Genomic DNA, 18886 nt, shown 5'->3' on the forward strand with positions numbered 1-18886 from the left:
ACTGACAAAAAAGGATGTGGCATCTCTCCCAGCCTGCTTGTGGCTGATGGTGTCCTGCTCCCTCTGTTGTCTTTTGAATGCTCTGCTCTTGTGAGGTACTCCGAACTCTGGAAAACATTTTACACCTGGGATGGACTATACTGACGATATCCAAACTCCAAATGTGAAGCATACTTTCTTCTTCATAGATTAAGATTAGATAACATGAATTATCTGTTCTGATATAGGCTAATTAAAATGATTAAAATAAAATGGCCATATAGTATAAACAGTTAATACTACATGCACAGTAAAATGGGATATTTACTTTGTAGGACAAACAAATTTTTACATTTAGTTTACTGACTAATCGTTCACTCACTTCAGCTTTACATGGAAATCAGTTTCAAATAATCAAATCAATAATGACTTAAAATCTTTTTGGGTTGGGGTGATGGAGGTTCTCGTGAGTAATTTGATTTTGTGTGCTTGTGGTATGTAGCCAACATCCAGCTATTTCACTAAAATAATAATAATAGAAAATGTCCCAAGCAAGAAAAGTGTGCTGATATCTGTCCTTCATGTGGAGAACCTAAGGGTCCTGAGTGAAAACGGGGGGAATAAAGTTACTTCCTGAAGTCTTTTGGTGGGGCGGGATCCATGCTGTGACTCTCCCCTCTTGTTTATGTTTTCCCCTCCATGATCCTGATACGTGGCTGTCTGGAGCAGCGGATGGTCTGAAGACGGTTAGAGCCGCGGTGACCCACAGTCTCTGGTGCGCTGCAGCTAGCGGCTCCCTGCCTGCAGGAGCAGCCGCAGCAGCTGGAGTCTGGAGGAACCCTGCCTGCATCTTATCAAGCCGGCCTGGATGGCAGGGATACACTGGTGCAAAGATTGCCGAAATCACAAGGTATCAGAGATAAAATGCCACATGCAGACTGCCGTTTGTTCTGGTTTCCTGCCCGGTGACGGCAGCAGTAAGTTTGTTAAACTGATGCTAGCTTTAGCAGGGTAGCCGTTAGCTTTAATTTAAAGTGACTGCGTGTCAAAGAGGCTAATCTCTGCCGATGTGCCCGTCCGCACGTCGACAGGCTAACCTTAGCCTGTTAAACAGACCCAGGAGTAACACAACTTTGACAGAAACGCTAAGTTGCTGCACTATTTGCGACTTTTTCACCGCGGCGTTTTAATTTTCTCTACATATATCACAGCGCAACGGCGCGGGTTAAATGCTACTTAAACAAAATAAAACAAAAATCCTGCTATATTGCTGCTGAATGTTTAACAGTGGCTTCAGTCTGTCGCACCTTTTTATCTGCAGTGTGAATAATCGATAATAAGTTGAAGGCACTTCAACTTTTCTCAGTTACTCAGAGGCATCGACAAAAATATCAATAGGCTCCTGCCAGGAGGAAGTCTGGCAGCTATTTCTGGAAGTTTCTTCCTCTGACACTGTTGCACTTTTGTCACACACGCACCAAAGACCTTTTATTGGCTCAAATGTGTACCAAGAGTTTAAAAAATATCGTTTAATCGATAAAGGTTGAGTAAGAGACACTTCCACAGGGGTTTTAAATAGACCACTGTGTGTAGTATTGTTGCTGTTAGGTTCATAAATATATATTTGGACACAGCCTGTGTTTACAAAAACATATTTAAGCTACAGATTATAATAAATATAGACAAAGTGCATGCTCTTGGCTTATATCAGAGGGTATTCATAATACAAATTTGAGGAAAGGTTTATGAATTACAGCTCTATAATTTATGGCCTCCTGTTTTTTCAATGGACAAAAGCTGTAGACAGATTAAGGGTCTTAAGTTGATTTTAAGTGTTACACTTGCATTTGTGAAGCACTTTGAGCCACACTAGCATCTACAGATAAAGTCTGAATGATTCATTTAGAAGCTACTGAAGTGCTTAAAGCAGCTTGTGTTAATATTTTTTTAAATATCTATGGCAAGCTTATTTTTTTAAGTCTTATATGAGCCAATAAAAATCGAGGACTGTGTTTAAAAATGGCAGTTATACCTTTATAGTTAATGTGATAGTTTTCTTGAAACCCTTGAATTAAAGCTGAAAATCTGCACTTTAGTTTGTCTTGATCTTTCTAATTTCCGATCTATTGTGGTGGGGTACAGAGCCATTATGAAAACTGTCTGTGTGTGCTGGTTTACAGTGCTGTGCAACAGTCTTAAGTCAAAATTCATTTCTTACTATCTTGCTAGGAAAATGGGAAGTGAGTGCAGTGATTTATTGAAACACATGCAAACATAAATGGAATATAGGAGTAGTTCTCCGGGCTTCTTGAGGGACATTCAAACTCTTCTCTGGGTATTGACAGCCTTTTGTTCTGTTTTATGTCAAAATGATCACACACTGCTTCAGTGTTGTTGTGGTCTGGGCTCTCAGGAGCCTGTTGTGTTTTCTTGCTATGCAGGTTTGCTTTTACTGCATTGGCAGGGTGTTTGGGATCATTGTCAACTGAAGCTGTTGCCAAAGAGATGCTTTCCAGATGCATCAAAATCTGAATTCCATCAATTTTGACAAGATCTCCAACACCACTGGCTGAAATGCAGCCCCGAACTACGACAGAGCCTCCACCATGTTTTACAGATGGCTGGAGAAACTCAGTGTTGCCCCTCTCTCCTGATGACAAGTTGAACCAAAACTTTTAAATTTGGATTCATCACTCCATAAGACCTGTTGGCACTGATTTTCTGTCCAGTTCTTGTGCATTTTTGGCATACCCCCAGCCTTTCCTCTTTGTTTCCCTTCCTTAAAAATGGCTTCTTGACAGCCTGAGATCATTTCTAGTGAACAGTAGATGGATCATCTGAAGATGTATCTCTCAGGACTTTGCTGGAATTTTTTTTTCCTGTTTCTTAAAGATATTATTTCTTGGGTATAAGGGAGCGGCCTAGAGTAGATTCAGCTAAAGAAATTGAAACAACTTATCTGTTTTTGCAATAGGCTGTTAATGACAGATTGCCCTAAAGATAGAAAGCCAATGAAAAACTTTAAGACATTCAGAAACCCTGGAGAACTGTTGCTCAAGATATAAAGACTGAAGTCTTTTGTACAGTACTGTGTATGACTTATATGACACTAAATTGTTCCAGGAAATAATGGAGGTTCTTTAGAAGCATGCTTCCATCACAGTTTTGTGTCAGTTTCCATTTATTTATTTTTCAGCATTTTTATATATAAAATTGCAACAGAACCACCAATTCCAGCTTTTCTGCTACAATTCTTTTTTTGTCTTGCCTTATGTGAAGTAAAAAATACAAGCAATTTTAAGGCATCACTTTGGGCTTTGTAAAGGTTTTAATTTAATTAAATGCTTATTTCAAATAGTTTGTTCATAAGATGCATAGAAAACCTGTTTTTCTCAAAGTTTTCTCCCCCTATAGCATTACTGGTTGCAGGTATTTTTCGGACCGTGGAACGGATGAAAGGTGGACGTTACTGGAGGCCCAGCTGGGCTGTAGCTGCTCTGTTTATCCCGGTCGCCCTGCTGATGCTGACCTCCAGGGGGGCATCAAGCGGCCAGAAGATGACACAAACAGCTATGGCTCATGCAATGGCCACAGCTGCAGGACCAGGCCCCAGCCTGATGGATGACCTCCCAGGCCTCCGGGCAGTAGCAGACTTCTTAGCCAGTGAGCGTGCTCATGTTTGGCTCCTGTCTCTGGTGGGCTCTGTTGCTGTAGGCCTCAGTGGGATTTTCCCCCTGCTTGTCATTCCCATTGAAGCTGGAGCAGCCCTCAAAACAGAAGGTAAGAGAGACACTGTGTAACCTCTTGTATTACAATATCCAATATAGACATTTATTGTGCAAGAGAAATCAATCACACATATCTGTGTAGTTGAAACAGTGGACTTTAAATTGTAGTAGATTTCTTTAAAAACAGAAATCAGTCATGTAATCTATTTGTATCTGTGGCTGATTTTGTTTTCAAATTAGATTTAGTATTTAGTAAAGGTGTCGCATCAGGCTCATTTTAAAGGACCATAATTTTACTTTGGTGGCCTACTGGCATTAGTTTGTCTGTTAATCTTTAGAAAACACATTATACTTCTCATACTAAACTTTTCTGCAGCACCTCTTTTTACCATAAACACTGTTTCAGTTCACTTTAAACCTTCCAAATGGTCCAGTCAGCTGTGAGGGTCAGTTGGCATGACTATAGCAAAGCCATATTGGTTACATATGTAACTAGTGTAAAAGTGACAGCTAGTTTACATCTGTCTTAATGGGCTGCCTTTGTGTCACTATTTCATGTTCATGCTGTTATCTGAGAGTGAAAATAGAAAAAATGCGTAAGCAAGAAGAGTTATGGGGAATTTGACTGTATTAGAAAATAGTTAACATGCACACAGGAAGAAGAAAACAGATGGTAACAGATGGCATTGCCATTAATGTTGAAGTCATCTATTGGGTCTTTAGGTCCTCAGATGCCAGGAATGCATTAAAGATCTTTGTGTTTGGTCTTGCAGCAAACAAGAGAACATTCAGTTTGCTTGTAGCTGAGACATTTTATAGTTAGAATTGGCAGAAACAGCTCTAGACTGTGGACTGTAAGGCAGCTTGTATCCAGATCGATTTAAGACCTTTCTTTGTTTGATAGCTATTTGCTATGGCAGGTTTTATGCCATTGTGTTACTTAGTGATGTAAATAAGGAAGACCTCAGTCACACAGGTCTAGAGACTGGTTGGTGACCATCTGGCAACCACTGGTCACAAAGTAAATATGTATACTCCCATAACCCCTCACAACCGGTCAGGGAATTCCCTAGAGGATGTAGGTTGGCTTGGGGTTGCCCACTGGTCTCTGTGAGAACCTGGAATGCCAGTGAGGCATTTCAGCAGCAGGGTTTTTGTTTGTTTTATTTTTTTTCTGGGAGCGAATACCCCCATTTGTCATTAGACTTGTCCTTTTAGTTTTTCAAACCTTTTTATGTGCACAAAAAAAAAAAAATCCATTTAAATTACAGGATGGGTAAATTTCCCAATAGTAAAATAGTGGCACTTTCATGCAAACATGAACTGACATGACACTGTGTAAATGTCAAACTGCCATAAGCTGACTGTGTTTAAAGGAGAAGAGTTCAGACTTCAAATATCTGTAGTGAAACAAGGAACTATCTCATTAATACAACAGAGTGCATTACAAGATGTCTAACACTGATTCCCAAAGCTTTTTACAGCTACCAACTCCAGATTTCCAGCTGTTCCATCATAAATCCCAACCTTCAGTGTGATCAACAAGTAGTTCTGTTGGATCTTTGCCTCTCCTAAACCCAGCTGCACATTCCTCCCAGTTTAACATTTTAGAGTGTGTACAGCCTTAAGAGGGTACTCGAACGTTTTTGAAAGATATTGCTTCCTGGAAAACAGAATGCTGTCGGTGGTGACCTCATGATCGTTATTGCCCCCCCCCCCCCCCCCCCCCCCCCTACATGAACAGAAAGAATCTCAGACTGTCAGTCAGAAGGTAACCCAGTTCAGCACCAAATATGATCTGAAGTCAGAGAATGGTCACATTCACTATTTTCCTTCTTTTGAGCATGGCAGTGGAAAACTGCATTACCTTACCTGGAAGTGATGTACTCCTGCTAGACTTTTTAAGATATTACTCATTTCTGCCCTGACAGGAAAATACTTGTAGCAGCTGTGACAGTGAGCGTCGGTGAAGTGTAGACACATTTTTGAGTGTTTCATTCTGTTTTGTGTTCGTCATTAAAAGAAGGATCTCGGTACATGTGCTACATGGTGCTACTGCATGTGCGAGAGACAGTGGGCCTCACCAACAGCCTATGAGGGAAGTTTCTAGATTGGAAATGGTAAAATTGCATTACATCTTCCCCAGTACTGAGAGCAGAACTGATTACATCAGAGCTTATTAATTATTGAGTCATTCACCCCATTGCCTGTTTAGTACCAGGCTTTAGTACCCATCCCTGGAAGACAGTAATGTACCTTTACAAATGACTGTCTTTAATTTTAACCAGTTAACATATGCTTAAATAGCGAGATTATTACTGTTGAGCTTCAGTAAATGGACGTGTTATTGTAGGTCAGTCTGAGGCCTTTTCAAGTGCCCCACCCAAAGGAATGTGGCAGGCCAAATGTATTTTAGGCTGTGGGCTTTCAAGTACAGTCCTGAACAGAGGTTAGCTATTACCAAGGAAACTCCTTAAGAGTAAAAATGTGGTGCATGAGTAATATTAGTAGGGTTAGCCAGAGATTCTATTGTGCATTCATATGAATCATGTTTTGTGGCAAAAAGATTAGTTGATGAGTAGAAAATGGGAAAGATGTAAATGTGTTATCAGTTTGTGGCTGTAATTGTGAACCAAAAACATAGAAGTCACATAAAATTGCTTAAAACTTCATTGCCCATTATACTACAAAATAATTGTTACTTTGGTGTGTGTGTGTATTTGTTTTGTCAGCTGGATGCCATAAGCTAAAACAGCTCTTGAGCTTTGCTATTGGTGGTCTCCTGGGCGATGTATTCCTTCATCTCCTTCCTGAGGCTTGGGAGCTCTCTGGCTCTTCAGGTCGGTCTCCTATCCATCAGCACCATCACCACCTTTGTATTCAATTTGACCTATTCTTCTAATAATGTTTACTATCATAGAAATATTTATGGCACAGCTTACCTTTTAGCAGTCTGCTGCTCTTGAAGCATAGTATAAAAGTGTATTTGCTCTCACAGCCTTATTTACAATCTGTTTGCTGTCCTTCTAGCTGGTAAACAGAACCACTACATGACACAAGGCTTGTGGGTAATTATCGGTCTGCTAGCCTTCCTACTCCTGGAGAAAATGTTTCCAGACCAAGACAGCCCTGAGAATCCCGCTTCAGTCTCTGACCTGAATTTTAACTCTGCTGTAAGTATTTTTGCTGTAATGGTGTGTGTACAGAATATGCTCGGTGCTACTCGCACATGTCAATACAAGCCTTCACATATTTTTCTTTTCATTGGCATGCTTGGTGCACAGCGTGTTTGTGTTCAGTTAGCATATTTCTGCCAGTGGTGTTTTGATCACTGTAGCATCATAACGTTTTCACTGACAGCTTGACATTTTGGGAAATATGCACTGGCGTTCTTGTGCAGAGAGAGAGAGAGAGAGAGAGAAATATCCATCCATCCACTTTCTAAACAGCTTGACCAATTCAGGGACTGGGGGTAGGAGGGTTGACACATCTTTGACAGAGGCGACCATTCGTGCTCGCATTCACATCTACAGCCAATGTAGAATCATCAGTTAACCATAGAAGCTCTTTTGACTGTGGGAGGAAGCTGGAAGGAATGGAGAGAACCCACAAGGCATAGAAAGAGGACACAAAAACCACACAATGGCTCCAGACGGCCGGTAGATTCAAACCCAGAACCTTTTTGCTGTGAGGTAGCAGTGCTAACCACTGCATCACTGTGGTGCCAGAGATAGATAGATAAAGTTTGGATGGGATCATTGTTGTCAGCTTTCCAGCATTGCATTTAACACATTACCACAAAAACACTACTCATCTCCACACCACCATCAGCACAGAGAGGAGGACAGCTATGTGTTGTACAGCTGAGTAATGGGGTTATGACGACAGTCAAAGTAACTGTGGGCAGCTCGCCAGTCAAGGCGATCTTTTTTTAATGTCATTTCCAAATGATGTGTTTAAATTAATATTATGATTATTCTGAGATCCATGATAAATTACATCTGGTAAGACATCATTTCATGCCGCACCTTCACATATAACTTACACTTCCTGTGCAAATGTGTCACTTGTGTTTGCTAATTATGGTTGGCTAAATCAGTCAGTTTAAATCCGTGTGCAAACGCTTATTCATGCTGGAAGTGAGAAATAAACTCCTGGTGTGTGTTTCTCTTTCATCCGTGCACATTTTTAGTTGCACGTTTGGGCCACACATTGTTACAGAGGTTGGATAATTATGGATTATGGATGCCATAATGGTAGGCTCCTCTGCAGCCTGGCTGAGATGCTATAAGTCACTGGCGATGTCGCTGGGGGGTGAAAGGAGGAACCAAGTCACCCAACCCTACTGAGTAATCTCATCAGTGACGCTAGAGCCACTCTGCTAGACAAACTAAATTTATGTAATGATATGATCTGTAAGTTACCCTAAGTGTCTTTTTCTGCATTATGTTCCTTTAATAAGAAGAAAATCATATTGGCAAAAAGACAAAATATATGCCAGTGTATTCGGGGTCATAATTTTGGCCATCTGATATTTCAGTAAGGTTCTAATATGTGTATGAAAGCAATACGAGCATCTATTCTTTTTATGGGGAAAAGCTATATGTGTATTTAGCCCAACTCTTCTTTTACTCTCCGCTTTAGATAAAATATATGTGTTTTATCCATGAGCACCCTAGCCCACATGAAATATCTTTATGTGCACTGGATTAAAAACACCTATTTATAGGTATTATTTAAATACTATGTTAACTAGTACCAAAAATGTGATGGCTGTTATCACAGTGTTCTTTATATTAGGTTTATTGTTTAGAAGTTACAATATTAATAATGTAAAATAAAATATGAGTGACAAACACACTGGCTGATAGCAGTGTGTTTGTAAAGGCGACCTCATCCTCTTTCTTATCTTTCTAATGCTATTGAGGGAGAAGATTGGAATCCATGGCTCAGCTCCTCCACTGGTGTCTATTTATAGTGCGGGGATGTAGCAGCTGCTTTGGCCATTTCAGTGTCCAAAGGATAACACTCAACTTATAGACATAGCCAGCAATAGACAGGGAATTTTGGGGGGGTTATAAATGCTTTCTCTGAAATGTTGTGCATTTAGATAAATCTTTCCATAGGACACAAGAGCTATAACAAACTGAACCCATTTCCTTTAATTGGGTTGGCGTTTAAGAAGGGATTTTTATCACTTTCCTGCTTCTTAGGTTATTTAGAATTTCTCATTAGGCAAAACTCAGAGTATTTTGCACTGACATTTTAGCTCCAATCTATTGGTAGAGATTGATAGCCCCCGAAAATTCATTACACTTTATTACTTCCTCATGCTTCAATCATACACATGGAGCAAACATTTCCTTTCGGCGACCAGCAGACTGCAGCCTATTTCCCTCTAGCTTAATTTGACTATCAGTTTAAATGGCAACGTAAGTGGTTTCTGAGTGATGGCACAAGGAAGTTGGCTGTTGATGAGATGAATGGTTCTCTTTTTCTTTTTTAATATGGAAAATGTAAACATGATGGAACAGTAGTAGAATTTAAAGGGGATTTGGTTGTATCTGGGAAAACAAATGAAACGTACAAACGGCTGCTGATTACTGCAAATGTAGGAAGGTCAAAAAATAATGAGAACGTTTTACCAGCTGTTCTGCTGCCGGTGGGTGAACCGTTTGACACACGGCGGGAGCAGCAGTAACCTGCCTGTTTATTGCACCGTGGGATTCAGGCATTACCATTACATTACTGTTTTTATCATAACTGTATTATAAATTAGTTTAAAAAAAGGTACTTCTTCCAACGACATGTTCATTTTTGCCCCATTTTTCTTCTTTTTTTCCTCCACAGACACAGCCTAATTCAGTTTTCAGTGGAAAAGCAGTGGTATCACTCAGTAATGGGCACCATGCTGAGTCATGGAAATCCTCCAAGCAACAGAGTCTGCAGGAAAGATCAGAGAAAATCAAGGTAAGGCTGACAACCAAAACATATCCCAGTTAAGAAAAAGACAGAAAATGATGAAAGGGGGGGCATCACTGGGGGTAAGAATTTGACATGGTTTGCTTATGTAAGAAATGCATTTTTTAGTTCTTATTTCCTCCAGGCTGAGCAATAAATACCAAGTTGGTTCAGTAAAACCATATTTCTGTCCCTGTGTGGCAAAATGTTTAGTGAATCTGTTGCGCTGCCTTTTTCTCTGCACATTTTTTTGCACATATTTTAATTTAGGATATCTGCTCAGTTTTTAAATTGTCTCTGTTTTATGTTGACATGAATGGGGGCTCATTTAGGATCTTTTCAGAGGCTGAACCTGGGTGGATGAAAGCTGAATTTTCAATTCAATTCAATTTTATTCATATAGTGTCAGGTCACAACTATAGTTATCTCAAGGTGCTCTATTTTTTAAAGAACCGACAATATTAGAGGCACAACCCTGACAATATAATGATTCCATGTGAGCAAGCACTTGGTGACGGTGGGGAGGAAGAACTCCTTTTTAGGGATCTCCAGCAGAACCAGGCTCAGGGAGGGGCAGCCATCTTCCTCGGCCATCTAGGCAGTGAGAGGAAGGAGGTGACAGAAACAAAGGAGCATAGAGTCCGCAAACAACAAAATTCAGTCTATGGGAGAGATAAGACGCATGTTAGCATGCTGTAGTGGTGTATAAGCAGGGTCACGGTCACATCCAAAAGAAAAAAAAGCACCTGCTCATTATATTGGCCTGTTGGGCTGCCAGGCTTATCATATGCTGGTGGAAATCCTGATATATGTTAACACATTTGGTCAGATATTAAATTGGTGTCACTAACCTTTGGTTCACGCATATATGCCTTTAAAATCTTTCCTACATATATTACATATATGTCATGCAGCCAGCCCATTTTGTTTGGAAGTTTGAGATGAGAATGGCACCTTGTTGTTTTTGCATTTACACACGATTTGTGTGTATGTAAATAAATATTGAAATCCTTGAACAGGCAAAGGAGAGGCTTATTGAAAAAACAAAACAAAACAAAACTGGTCCACTTTCCCCACTTATCACACTTGGAGCATTCAGTTTTGTTTTGTTTTTTTTTTTAACTGGGAGCTATTTAACGACAGCACAATTAAACAGTTTATTTGGGAGACCGTAACAGGAAAATTGGCAGAGCAAGTCATAGTTAATCACCAAAACCTTTGTAAGTGTTATGGTTAGTTTCTTCTTTTTACGCTCAGACTCTTAAGTTTTTTCATTCACAGTTGCGTGGGTGTCAAACATATATTCCATAAGGCTCATGTTTGATGGGCCAGAACTGGGTGGGGTGGGGTGGGGATTATTTTTATATGTTGTTTTTACACCAGCAAAAATTGTGTTGCAAGAATAAATCACATCATGGAAAATTTTTATGTCTGGACATTTGGACATGACCCATGTCCTGTTTATACCCCACAGAAGTAAGATTTTCTTAGGCAAAGGAGTCATGCCAATGTGTTTATTTATGATAAGAACAGACTGACTAAATGTGGGGAAAAACCTGAGACACATTGTTAAAATTCCACTAATTATTCTGAAGAAGTCTCGGGCTTTTCATCAGATGTTTTTTTTCCAAAATAAATAAATGGATGATTTATTAATTGTGAACATTTTCAGAGTATTCTTTTTCAGGACAGGTTTTTTTGAGTTGTATGTGGTCCACAAAGTAAACTGATATTGACCCGCTGATTTACTACCTCCAAAATGTAAAGTAATTACTGCTTCAGAAAATGCAGTAATTACACTTAGAACCTCTGCACTATACATCATGGATGTAATGTTGAGGTAGAGTTCATCAAATTCAGCTGGGGTTGTTTTGTATCTTAATAAGAATGTTCTTACTGGATATTACATTCCTGTAGTTTTCTCTCGATAATGTGAGTAATAGTGGATATGTGTCATGCGTTGTGTGTCACAGATGAGTGGATACCTAAACTTACTTGCCAACTGCATTGACAACTTCACCCATGGACTGGCAGTATCTGGGAGTTTCCTGGTTAGCAAGAAGGTAAGATAAGGTGATAACTCCTTTGTAGTTTACACACTCAAGTCAACAGCTTGTCCTATATTTAAGGTGCTGTGCATGTATTATTAGCTGCTTTGCTTTGTCTAGCTCAGATGCCTGCTCTTCATTTTTCTCTTGGTTACAGATACAATTGACAATTTGGATTCACTCATAACTCAAGCTATAAGTGTTCTATGCCAGTTAATAAATGCAGCAATAAAGTTATGATGGTCTAAGAAATATGCTTTAAAACAGTGACAGCGCCTTGCTGTTATCTGTCTGGATAGTTTTGTGCTGTAAATGCAAAACTACACTGGTTTAGCAAAGTAGCTGTGAGAGTGTGATTATTCACTATTAGTTTCTAGCATGCACATCTATACAAAAACTCCTGGATTCATAATGTAATTGCTGGTATTCTCTGGAGTTGCAGCCACATACTGAGAGTCAATGATTATAAATACATTACATTAACTGATATTGGACTAGTTTATCGGAACCTTTCCAGATACTGTATGTGAATTGTAGTACTTTGAGTAGCAGCCTTCAGATTCTTTTTCTTGAAACAAATGCTGATTTACTCTAATCTAAGTAGAGACATTATAGTACTTTAAAAAAAGTATTTATTCCTTCCTGATTTTAGTTTTTTTGTTGCATTTACATGTCTAAGATCATCAAACAAATTTTAATATTAGTCAAAGATAACTCGGGTTAATACAAAATGTAGTTTTTAAATGATGATTTCATTTATTAAGGGAAAAAAGTTATCCAGACCTACCTGCCCTGTGTGAAAAAGTAATTGCTCCCTAAACCTAATGACTGGTTGTGCCACCCTTGGCAACAAGAACTACAATCAAGCATTTAAGCTGTTAAAGGTCATGTCAAAGCATCTCAATCGGATTTAAGTCCGGACTTTGACTAGGACACTCCAAAACCTTCAATTAGTATATATATATATTTTTTTTTAGCCTTTCAGAGGTGGACTTGCTGGTTTCAGATCGTTGTCCTTCTGCATAACCCAAGTGGCTTTGAGCTTCAGGGCACGAACTGATGGTCAGATATTCTCCTTCAGGATTTTCTGGTAGAGCGCAGAATTCATGGTTCCATCAGTTACAGCAAGTCGTCCTAAAGCAGCAAAGCAGCCCCGGACCATCAGACTACCACCACCATGTTTGACTGCTGGTCTGATGCTCTTTTTATGAAAAGTTGTGTTAGTTTTACTCCAGATATAACAAGATTCAAACCTTCCAAAAAGTTCAACTTTTGTCTCGTCAGTCCACAAAATATTTTCCCAAAAGTCTCGGGGGATCGTCAAGATGCTTTTTGGTAAATGTGAGACGAGCCTTTGTGTTCTTCTTGGTCTGCAGTGGTTTTCTCCTTGGAACTCTCCATGGATGCCATTTCTGCCCAGTTTCTTTCTGATTGTTGAATCATGAACTCTGAACTTAACTGAGGCAAATGAGGCCTGCAGTTCTTTAGATGTTGTTCTGGGTTCTTTTGTGATCTCCTGGATGAGTCGTCGATGCACTCTTGAAGTAATTTTGGTCGGCTGGCCACTCATGGGAAGGTTCATCACTGTTCCAAGTTTTCACCATTTGTGGATAATGGCTCTCACTGTGGTTCACTGAGTCCCAAAGCCTTCAAAATGACTTTGTAACCATTTTCCAACCAATAGACGTCATTGACTTTGTTTCTCAGCTGTTTCTTTAGATCGTGACATGATGCTTTGCTTTTTGAGAACAGGGTCTATTTAAGTAATTTTTTTTTTTTTAATTCAACAGTCTGGCAGTAATCAGCCCCCCCCCCCCCCCCCCCCCCCCCACACACACACACACACACACACAAATAAAAAATGTAGTTAATCACAGTTAATTCATGATTTAACAAGCTCTCAGCTTCTTTTCCCCTTTAGTAAATTAAATCATTATTTAAAAACTACATTTTGTATTTACTCAGGTTATCTTTGTCTAATATTAAAATTAGTTGTATCTGAAATATGTAAGTATGATGAATGTGAAAAAGAAAAACAAAAATTTGAAAGAGTGAAGGGGGCAAATAATTTTCCCACAGCATTATAAATACATTTAGAGCTGTGCTGGGTGTCAGCGGATGGTTACTGGAACCTCATAGGAGGCAACATCAGAGTGAATAACACAATGTCCACTGAGTGTGAGTAGGTGTGAATGCAAATTTGGTTCTTTGCACTTTAAAAGGTTGAATATTAAGTGCCTCAGGAGAGCAACAATATTTAATCATTCCAAAGGACAAAAATGTGGCTGAGATTTAAGAAATAGAAGTCCTGCCCTTGTGAGAGCAGCCTTTGGCTCGTAGAGAAAAGTCTTTGACTTTGACACATTATTTTGTTCTATGCATTACAGGCTTATTGAAAAATCTGCACTTTAAACTGCAGTAACATGAATTTGTATCGCTTCAGCAAGTTACTGTATATTTGTAGCAGTGGGATGGGAGTCCAGCTGGAGAGACATAAGGCTAGCAGCGTGAACTATGGATCAGTGTGCCAGAGAGGAAGTTAACTCGATGTCTCAAACATGCATATACAAGAGATCTCACCAGTGTCTTCTGTTTACTCGTTGTGCATTTAGCACAATGTGAAATTTGCAGCGTAAAATTGATCTATATCAGCGCAGCATTGATTAAACATTTATGATTTTGAGCTCAGTTCTTCATTAAGATTGGCTCATGAGCATGCTTTAAATTTAAATCTTTTTTTTTTCTTTTGAGAACTAAATCATCAGGATAATATAAATCCCTCAGGTCAATAAAGTCATGTTTTAAAGTCAGGTTGTTATTGCTGCTCTCAAATGAGCTTTTTAAAGCCTGAGCCATCTTGTTGAGTTACATGATGTGAAGACTAGATTTTTACTTTCATGAGCTTTTGAGGTTTCCTTTTCACTGGCAAAAAATCATTTAAACCCCATTCTTCCTTCTTTTATTTGAGACAAATGTGCTATAATTGTTTTCACATTTAAATAAAATGTCAATATTATAGTTTGCTAACTACAAGTATGGTGATATGCAGAGATTGTCTTCCCTAAATTATGCTGGAAAAAACAAAATAATAAATGATGGCTGTGTAGCTTTGCTCCTGACTCCATTCTGGTTTCTTCAGGCTTTTTGTGTAGGACACTAATGATAGATTTCTTGCAGGTTGGCTTCCTCACCACCTTCGCAATTCTGCTCCATGAAATCCCACACGAGGTGAGGATCAGAGTTCCTGCTGAATTGTACAGTTTACATTGCTGAAGGCATATAGGAAGAATGCGTTTGTACACACACTGAATGTTGACCCATTTCTTATGTGGGAAATATCATCGTCTGCAGGTGGGGGACTTTGCCATTCTGCTGAGGGCCGGGTTTGATCGATGGAGTGCTGCCCGCATGCAGGTGACGACAGCGCTGGTTGGGGTTTTGGGAGCTTTCTTTGCTCTGTGCACTCAGTCACCAAAAGGTGCAGGTAGGATGGGCCCAATAAACAGCACACAAGTAAACACATTATTAATAACTGGAATTTTACAGTTGCTGTACTCAGTAACAATGCTTTAATATTGCTTCTAGACAATGCCAGTAGCTGGATCTTGCCTTTCACTTCTGGAGGCTTTCTCTACATAGCCTTGGTGAATGTGGTACCTGACCTTCTGGAGGAATCCAGTTTTAGGTATGATGGATGCTTCTGAATACTTTAAAATCACACGTGTGTATTTCAACATGTGCATCTTTATGTTTTCTGTGGAAATAATATGAATCAAAGCTTTACCAGTACTTGTATAGCATGGTTGAGTACAGGGGTCAGCAGCATTTACCATCAAAACAGCCATTTCTGACTGATTTTTGACCAAAAACAAAAAAGAAATCTGTACAGAGCCACAAGACATACTTGAGCCTTTATAATAAAAGTCACACAGACTGTTATAACTGTGCTTTTGTTGCATTTATGAAATTATTGAACTGAAATAACAAATTGTTTATTATTTTTATTTATTTGTTATAAGTGTAAAAAATATTCATTAGCCTGTTTAGGGCCGCTTTGAAACAGAGAAACTATAAAACTCTGCAGGACAGTTTGAGTCCTGCCTGTGTTTGTGCAAAGGAATCCAAATTAAAAAAGCAAAGTAACCTATTTTGTTAATGAATAAAACATGCAGCAAACTGAACTGGAGAATGTAAAATAACAACTGCAGCAACAATACGTTTAAGGAAAAATGTAAACCACAATGTCAGTAGCTCACCCAGCTCCTGATCCGTCACAGTTCACAGGTTGTAAAACTGCAAATGTGACCTTTACCTTGAGCATAATTCAGGTGAAGAGCCGTTAAATGGCCGCTGATTAAATTCCGGCCAATACTGTGGGAGTAGTAGCGATTCTTGTGACAGACGGATGGCAGACACCATCGCATGAAGTCGTCTGTCCTTTGGCTGGATGAGCTTAAACAAATAAGCATTATTTATTTCTGTGTTCCATATTAATCTAGTTTTTTGTCGAGGCCACAGGGATCCACTGGAGATGGCCGAAAGAGCTGCATGTGGTTCGTGAAAAAAATACTGGTTTAGCAGAACTGAAACTAAATGAGGAATGTAAAACTGGTTCTGGTTCTGGTTCTGTGGTATGAAAATGGGCAGATGGCATGTTCCTTTTAATGTCCTTGGATCAGTCTGAATCTGTAACCTTTTATTATCTTCTTGTTTGCTTTTCCAGGCACTCCCTCATGCAGGTACTGCTCATTTTCTGTGGTGTGGCTGTCATGGCTCTGCTCTCTGCCATTCTTGACTGCTAATGGACGAAACACCCTTCTTGCCTTACTAAACACTAAAATTCAGCAGTGGAGAGACATCCTGTTTTCCCCAACCTCCTCATATCTGTTACCCCTCATTCATGGAAACAGGATCTTGATTAAGGAAGTTTTATCGTCACATTGCTCAAAAAAAAAAAAAAAAAAAAGTATGACAGAGGAACGGCACTTTATGGAGGGATGACTGTTGACGGGACATTTGTGTGGACGCTTTATAAATGTGCCGTACTTGGATTACTTGGTGTTCTGTTACCAAATTTTCTTCTGTTGATCAGACAATCATGTTTTGCACATGTATATTTACACAGGTACACCTGATGTACCTGGTCAGAACAGGTATTACTGGCCCTGTACAAGGACCTCCCTCTTTAGTGTATTCAGACCTAAATTGTTTAAATGTTGTGTGTTGTTACTGCTGCCCATCTTCTGTTTCTCATGTAGCTGCTGCATATTTATTGAAAATGAGAACACAGCTTTATCAGGCGTGCACCACCACCATGTTGTCATTTTTGCCTCGTTGAGAAATAAGTACCAAAAAGTCAGGATGGTCCGTCGCTTTAGTGTCGGCTCCGCACCAAAGTACACTCCATTTGCTTTTGTCTCCCTCACGCAATCAGTCTGCACCTTAGCTCTGCTTGTACTGCGTATGTCAGTTTGATACAGCTGAAATTTGTTGAAGAAGCTGATGATTGGTGTTGTTTGTTAATATTTTGTTCTCACTAACAATTTTGGGACTAGACAGATTTTTTTTAGAAAGTTAACCGTGCATATTTTTTATGTCATGTTACTATAAAGTTTCCACCAATGAATAAAATCAATAGTAAATTTCTAGCATCTCTGTATAAACACAGGAGTTTATTTTTAACTTTAGTCTCCACGCATTAGCAGAGAAGAGGAAGCACTGGGACACGTGATTCAGTGGATTTGGGATATTTGGACTGATAGAGTTGTATAAGGGTGCTGAGGCGTCCCAGTGCGTTGAACTGACCTCACCACCATGAGCATAATTTTACTGCAAAAGGTCCTTTGCCTAAAATGTCATATGGGAGTGGGGGGAGGAGGGTATTGATTGTGTGTTCACACTTGTCCAATTTCAACACAGTCTATTTGGCAAGCTTCTGTTGCCATAACGACTCCGCCACGGGTTGCCTTCCTTAGTCATCAGCCTGTGAGCAGCTTATTGTCTGTGGGAGCCTTCCTAAGTCACAGCACAGAAGGACAACCAACAACCACTATTTACTCTGTAGTGGAAGACATTCACTGGCAAATGGTACAAACAAATCTTTCATTCTTATTCCCATTCCTATGTAGTTTAGTCCAAGCGTTTATTTCCTGGAATCGGTGCTGAAATATGTCGCAGATGGATGTTAATCATAATATTTTGCTGATGTTTACACACTCCTCTGAGAATTTCACATTTAGTATTCAAAAAAACAAAACAAAAAACAAAGTCCTGCAAAAGCTTTTGTGTTTCATGATTTTATACACCACTGCTGACAATGTGTCTGACATAGGCCAACCTTAACCATATAGTCGATACACACACACACATTAAATCATGAGTCATTTACAGTTTTAAGTATGGATTTGCAAATATTGAAATAAAAGTTTGTGGAAGAATTTAATTCAGTCATTTTTTTTATATATATCCACTCACCAGCCACTTTGTAAAGTACACCTGTTCTACTTAGTATCTAATTAGCAAACCACATGACAGCAGCTCAGGTCATTTAGGCACGTAGACCATGTCTACCTGCTGAAGTTCCAACCAACCATCAGAAAAGTGATTGAAGTGACTGAATGTAGCATGATTGTGGGTGCCACATGGGCTGGTCTGAGTACTTCAGAAACTGCTGATCTACTGAGATTTTCCTGCACAGCCATCTCCAGGGTTCACAGAGACTGGTCTGAAAAAAAGAAAATATTCAGTGAGCAGCAGTTCACTGAAGATGCCCTGTTGATATCAGAGGAGAACAGACTGCTTTGTGCTGATGGAAAGGAAACAGTAACCACTCCTTACAACTAGCATATGCAGAAGAGCATCTCTGAATGCATAACACGTTAAACCTTGAAGCAGATGCGCTGTGGCAGCAGAAGACCGTGCCAGATGCCACTCCTGTTAGCTAAGAGGAGGAAGTTTGCACAGGCCTGCCAAACTGGACAACATATTATTGGAAAAATCTGGTGGTGTAATGGTGTGGGGGATATTTCCTTGACACCCTTTGGGCCCCTTAGAACCAACTGAGCATCGTTTGAACACCACACCCTACCTGAGTACAGTTGCTAATCGTGTCCATCCCTTTATGACCACAGTGTACCCATCTTTTGATGGCTGCTTCCAGCAGGATGACGC

General features: G+C 39.6%; 1 protein-coding gene across 2 annotated transcripts; it reads left to right on the top strand.

The window, feature by feature from the left end:
- Nucleotides 1-685: 685 nt before the first annotated feature.
- slc39a13 (solute carrier family 39 member 13) lies at nucleotides 686-18158 on the top strand. Of its 2 annotated transcripts, none has more exons than XM_030726422.1 (10): nucleotides 686-889; nucleotides 3378-3759; nucleotides 6440-6547; nucleotides 6738-6880; nucleotides 9558-9677; nucleotides 11642-11731; nucleotides 14894-14944; nucleotides 15068-15200; nucleotides 15302-15401; nucleotides 16440-18158. In XM_030726422.1, the coding sequence occupies exons 1-10, from the start codon at nucleotides 848-850 to the stop codon at nucleotides 16516-16518; spliced, it is 1248 nt and encodes a 415-aa protein (XP_030582282.1). In that variant the 5' UTR covers nucleotides 686-847; the 3' UTR covers nucleotides 16519-18158. The 2 variants fall into 2 exon arrangements, with proteins under 2 accessions (XP_030582282.1, XP_030582283.1); XM_030726423.1 differs by having other exon boundaries at nucleotides 3394-3759.
- The last annotated feature ends 728 nt before the right edge of the window (nucleotides 18159-18886 follow it).

Source organism: Archocentrus centrarchus, chromosome 3 (genome assembly GCF_007364275.1).
Source record: "Archocentrus centrarchus isolate MPI-CPG fArcCen1 chromosome 3, fArcCen1, whole genome shotgun sequence".
NCBI classification, from domain to species: domain Eukaryota; kingdom Metazoa; phylum Chordata; class Actinopteri; order Cichliformes; family Cichlidae; genus Archocentrus; species Archocentrus centrarchus.

Bases quoted from the DNA above. Each gene is read 5' to 3' on its own strand.
- slc39a13 (XM_030726422.1), top strand. From the start codon at position 848: ATGGCAGGGATACACTGGTGCAAAGATTGCCGAAATCACAAG. The intron at 3,760-6,439 runs GTAAGAGAGACA...TTGTTTTGTCAG, and splicing joins AGCAGCCCTCAAAACAGAAG to CTGGATGCCATAAGCTAAAA. The intron at 11,732-14,893 runs GTAAGATAAGGT...GATTTCTTGCAG, and splicing joins GTTTCCTGGTTAGCAAGAAG to GTTGGCTTCCTCACCACCTT.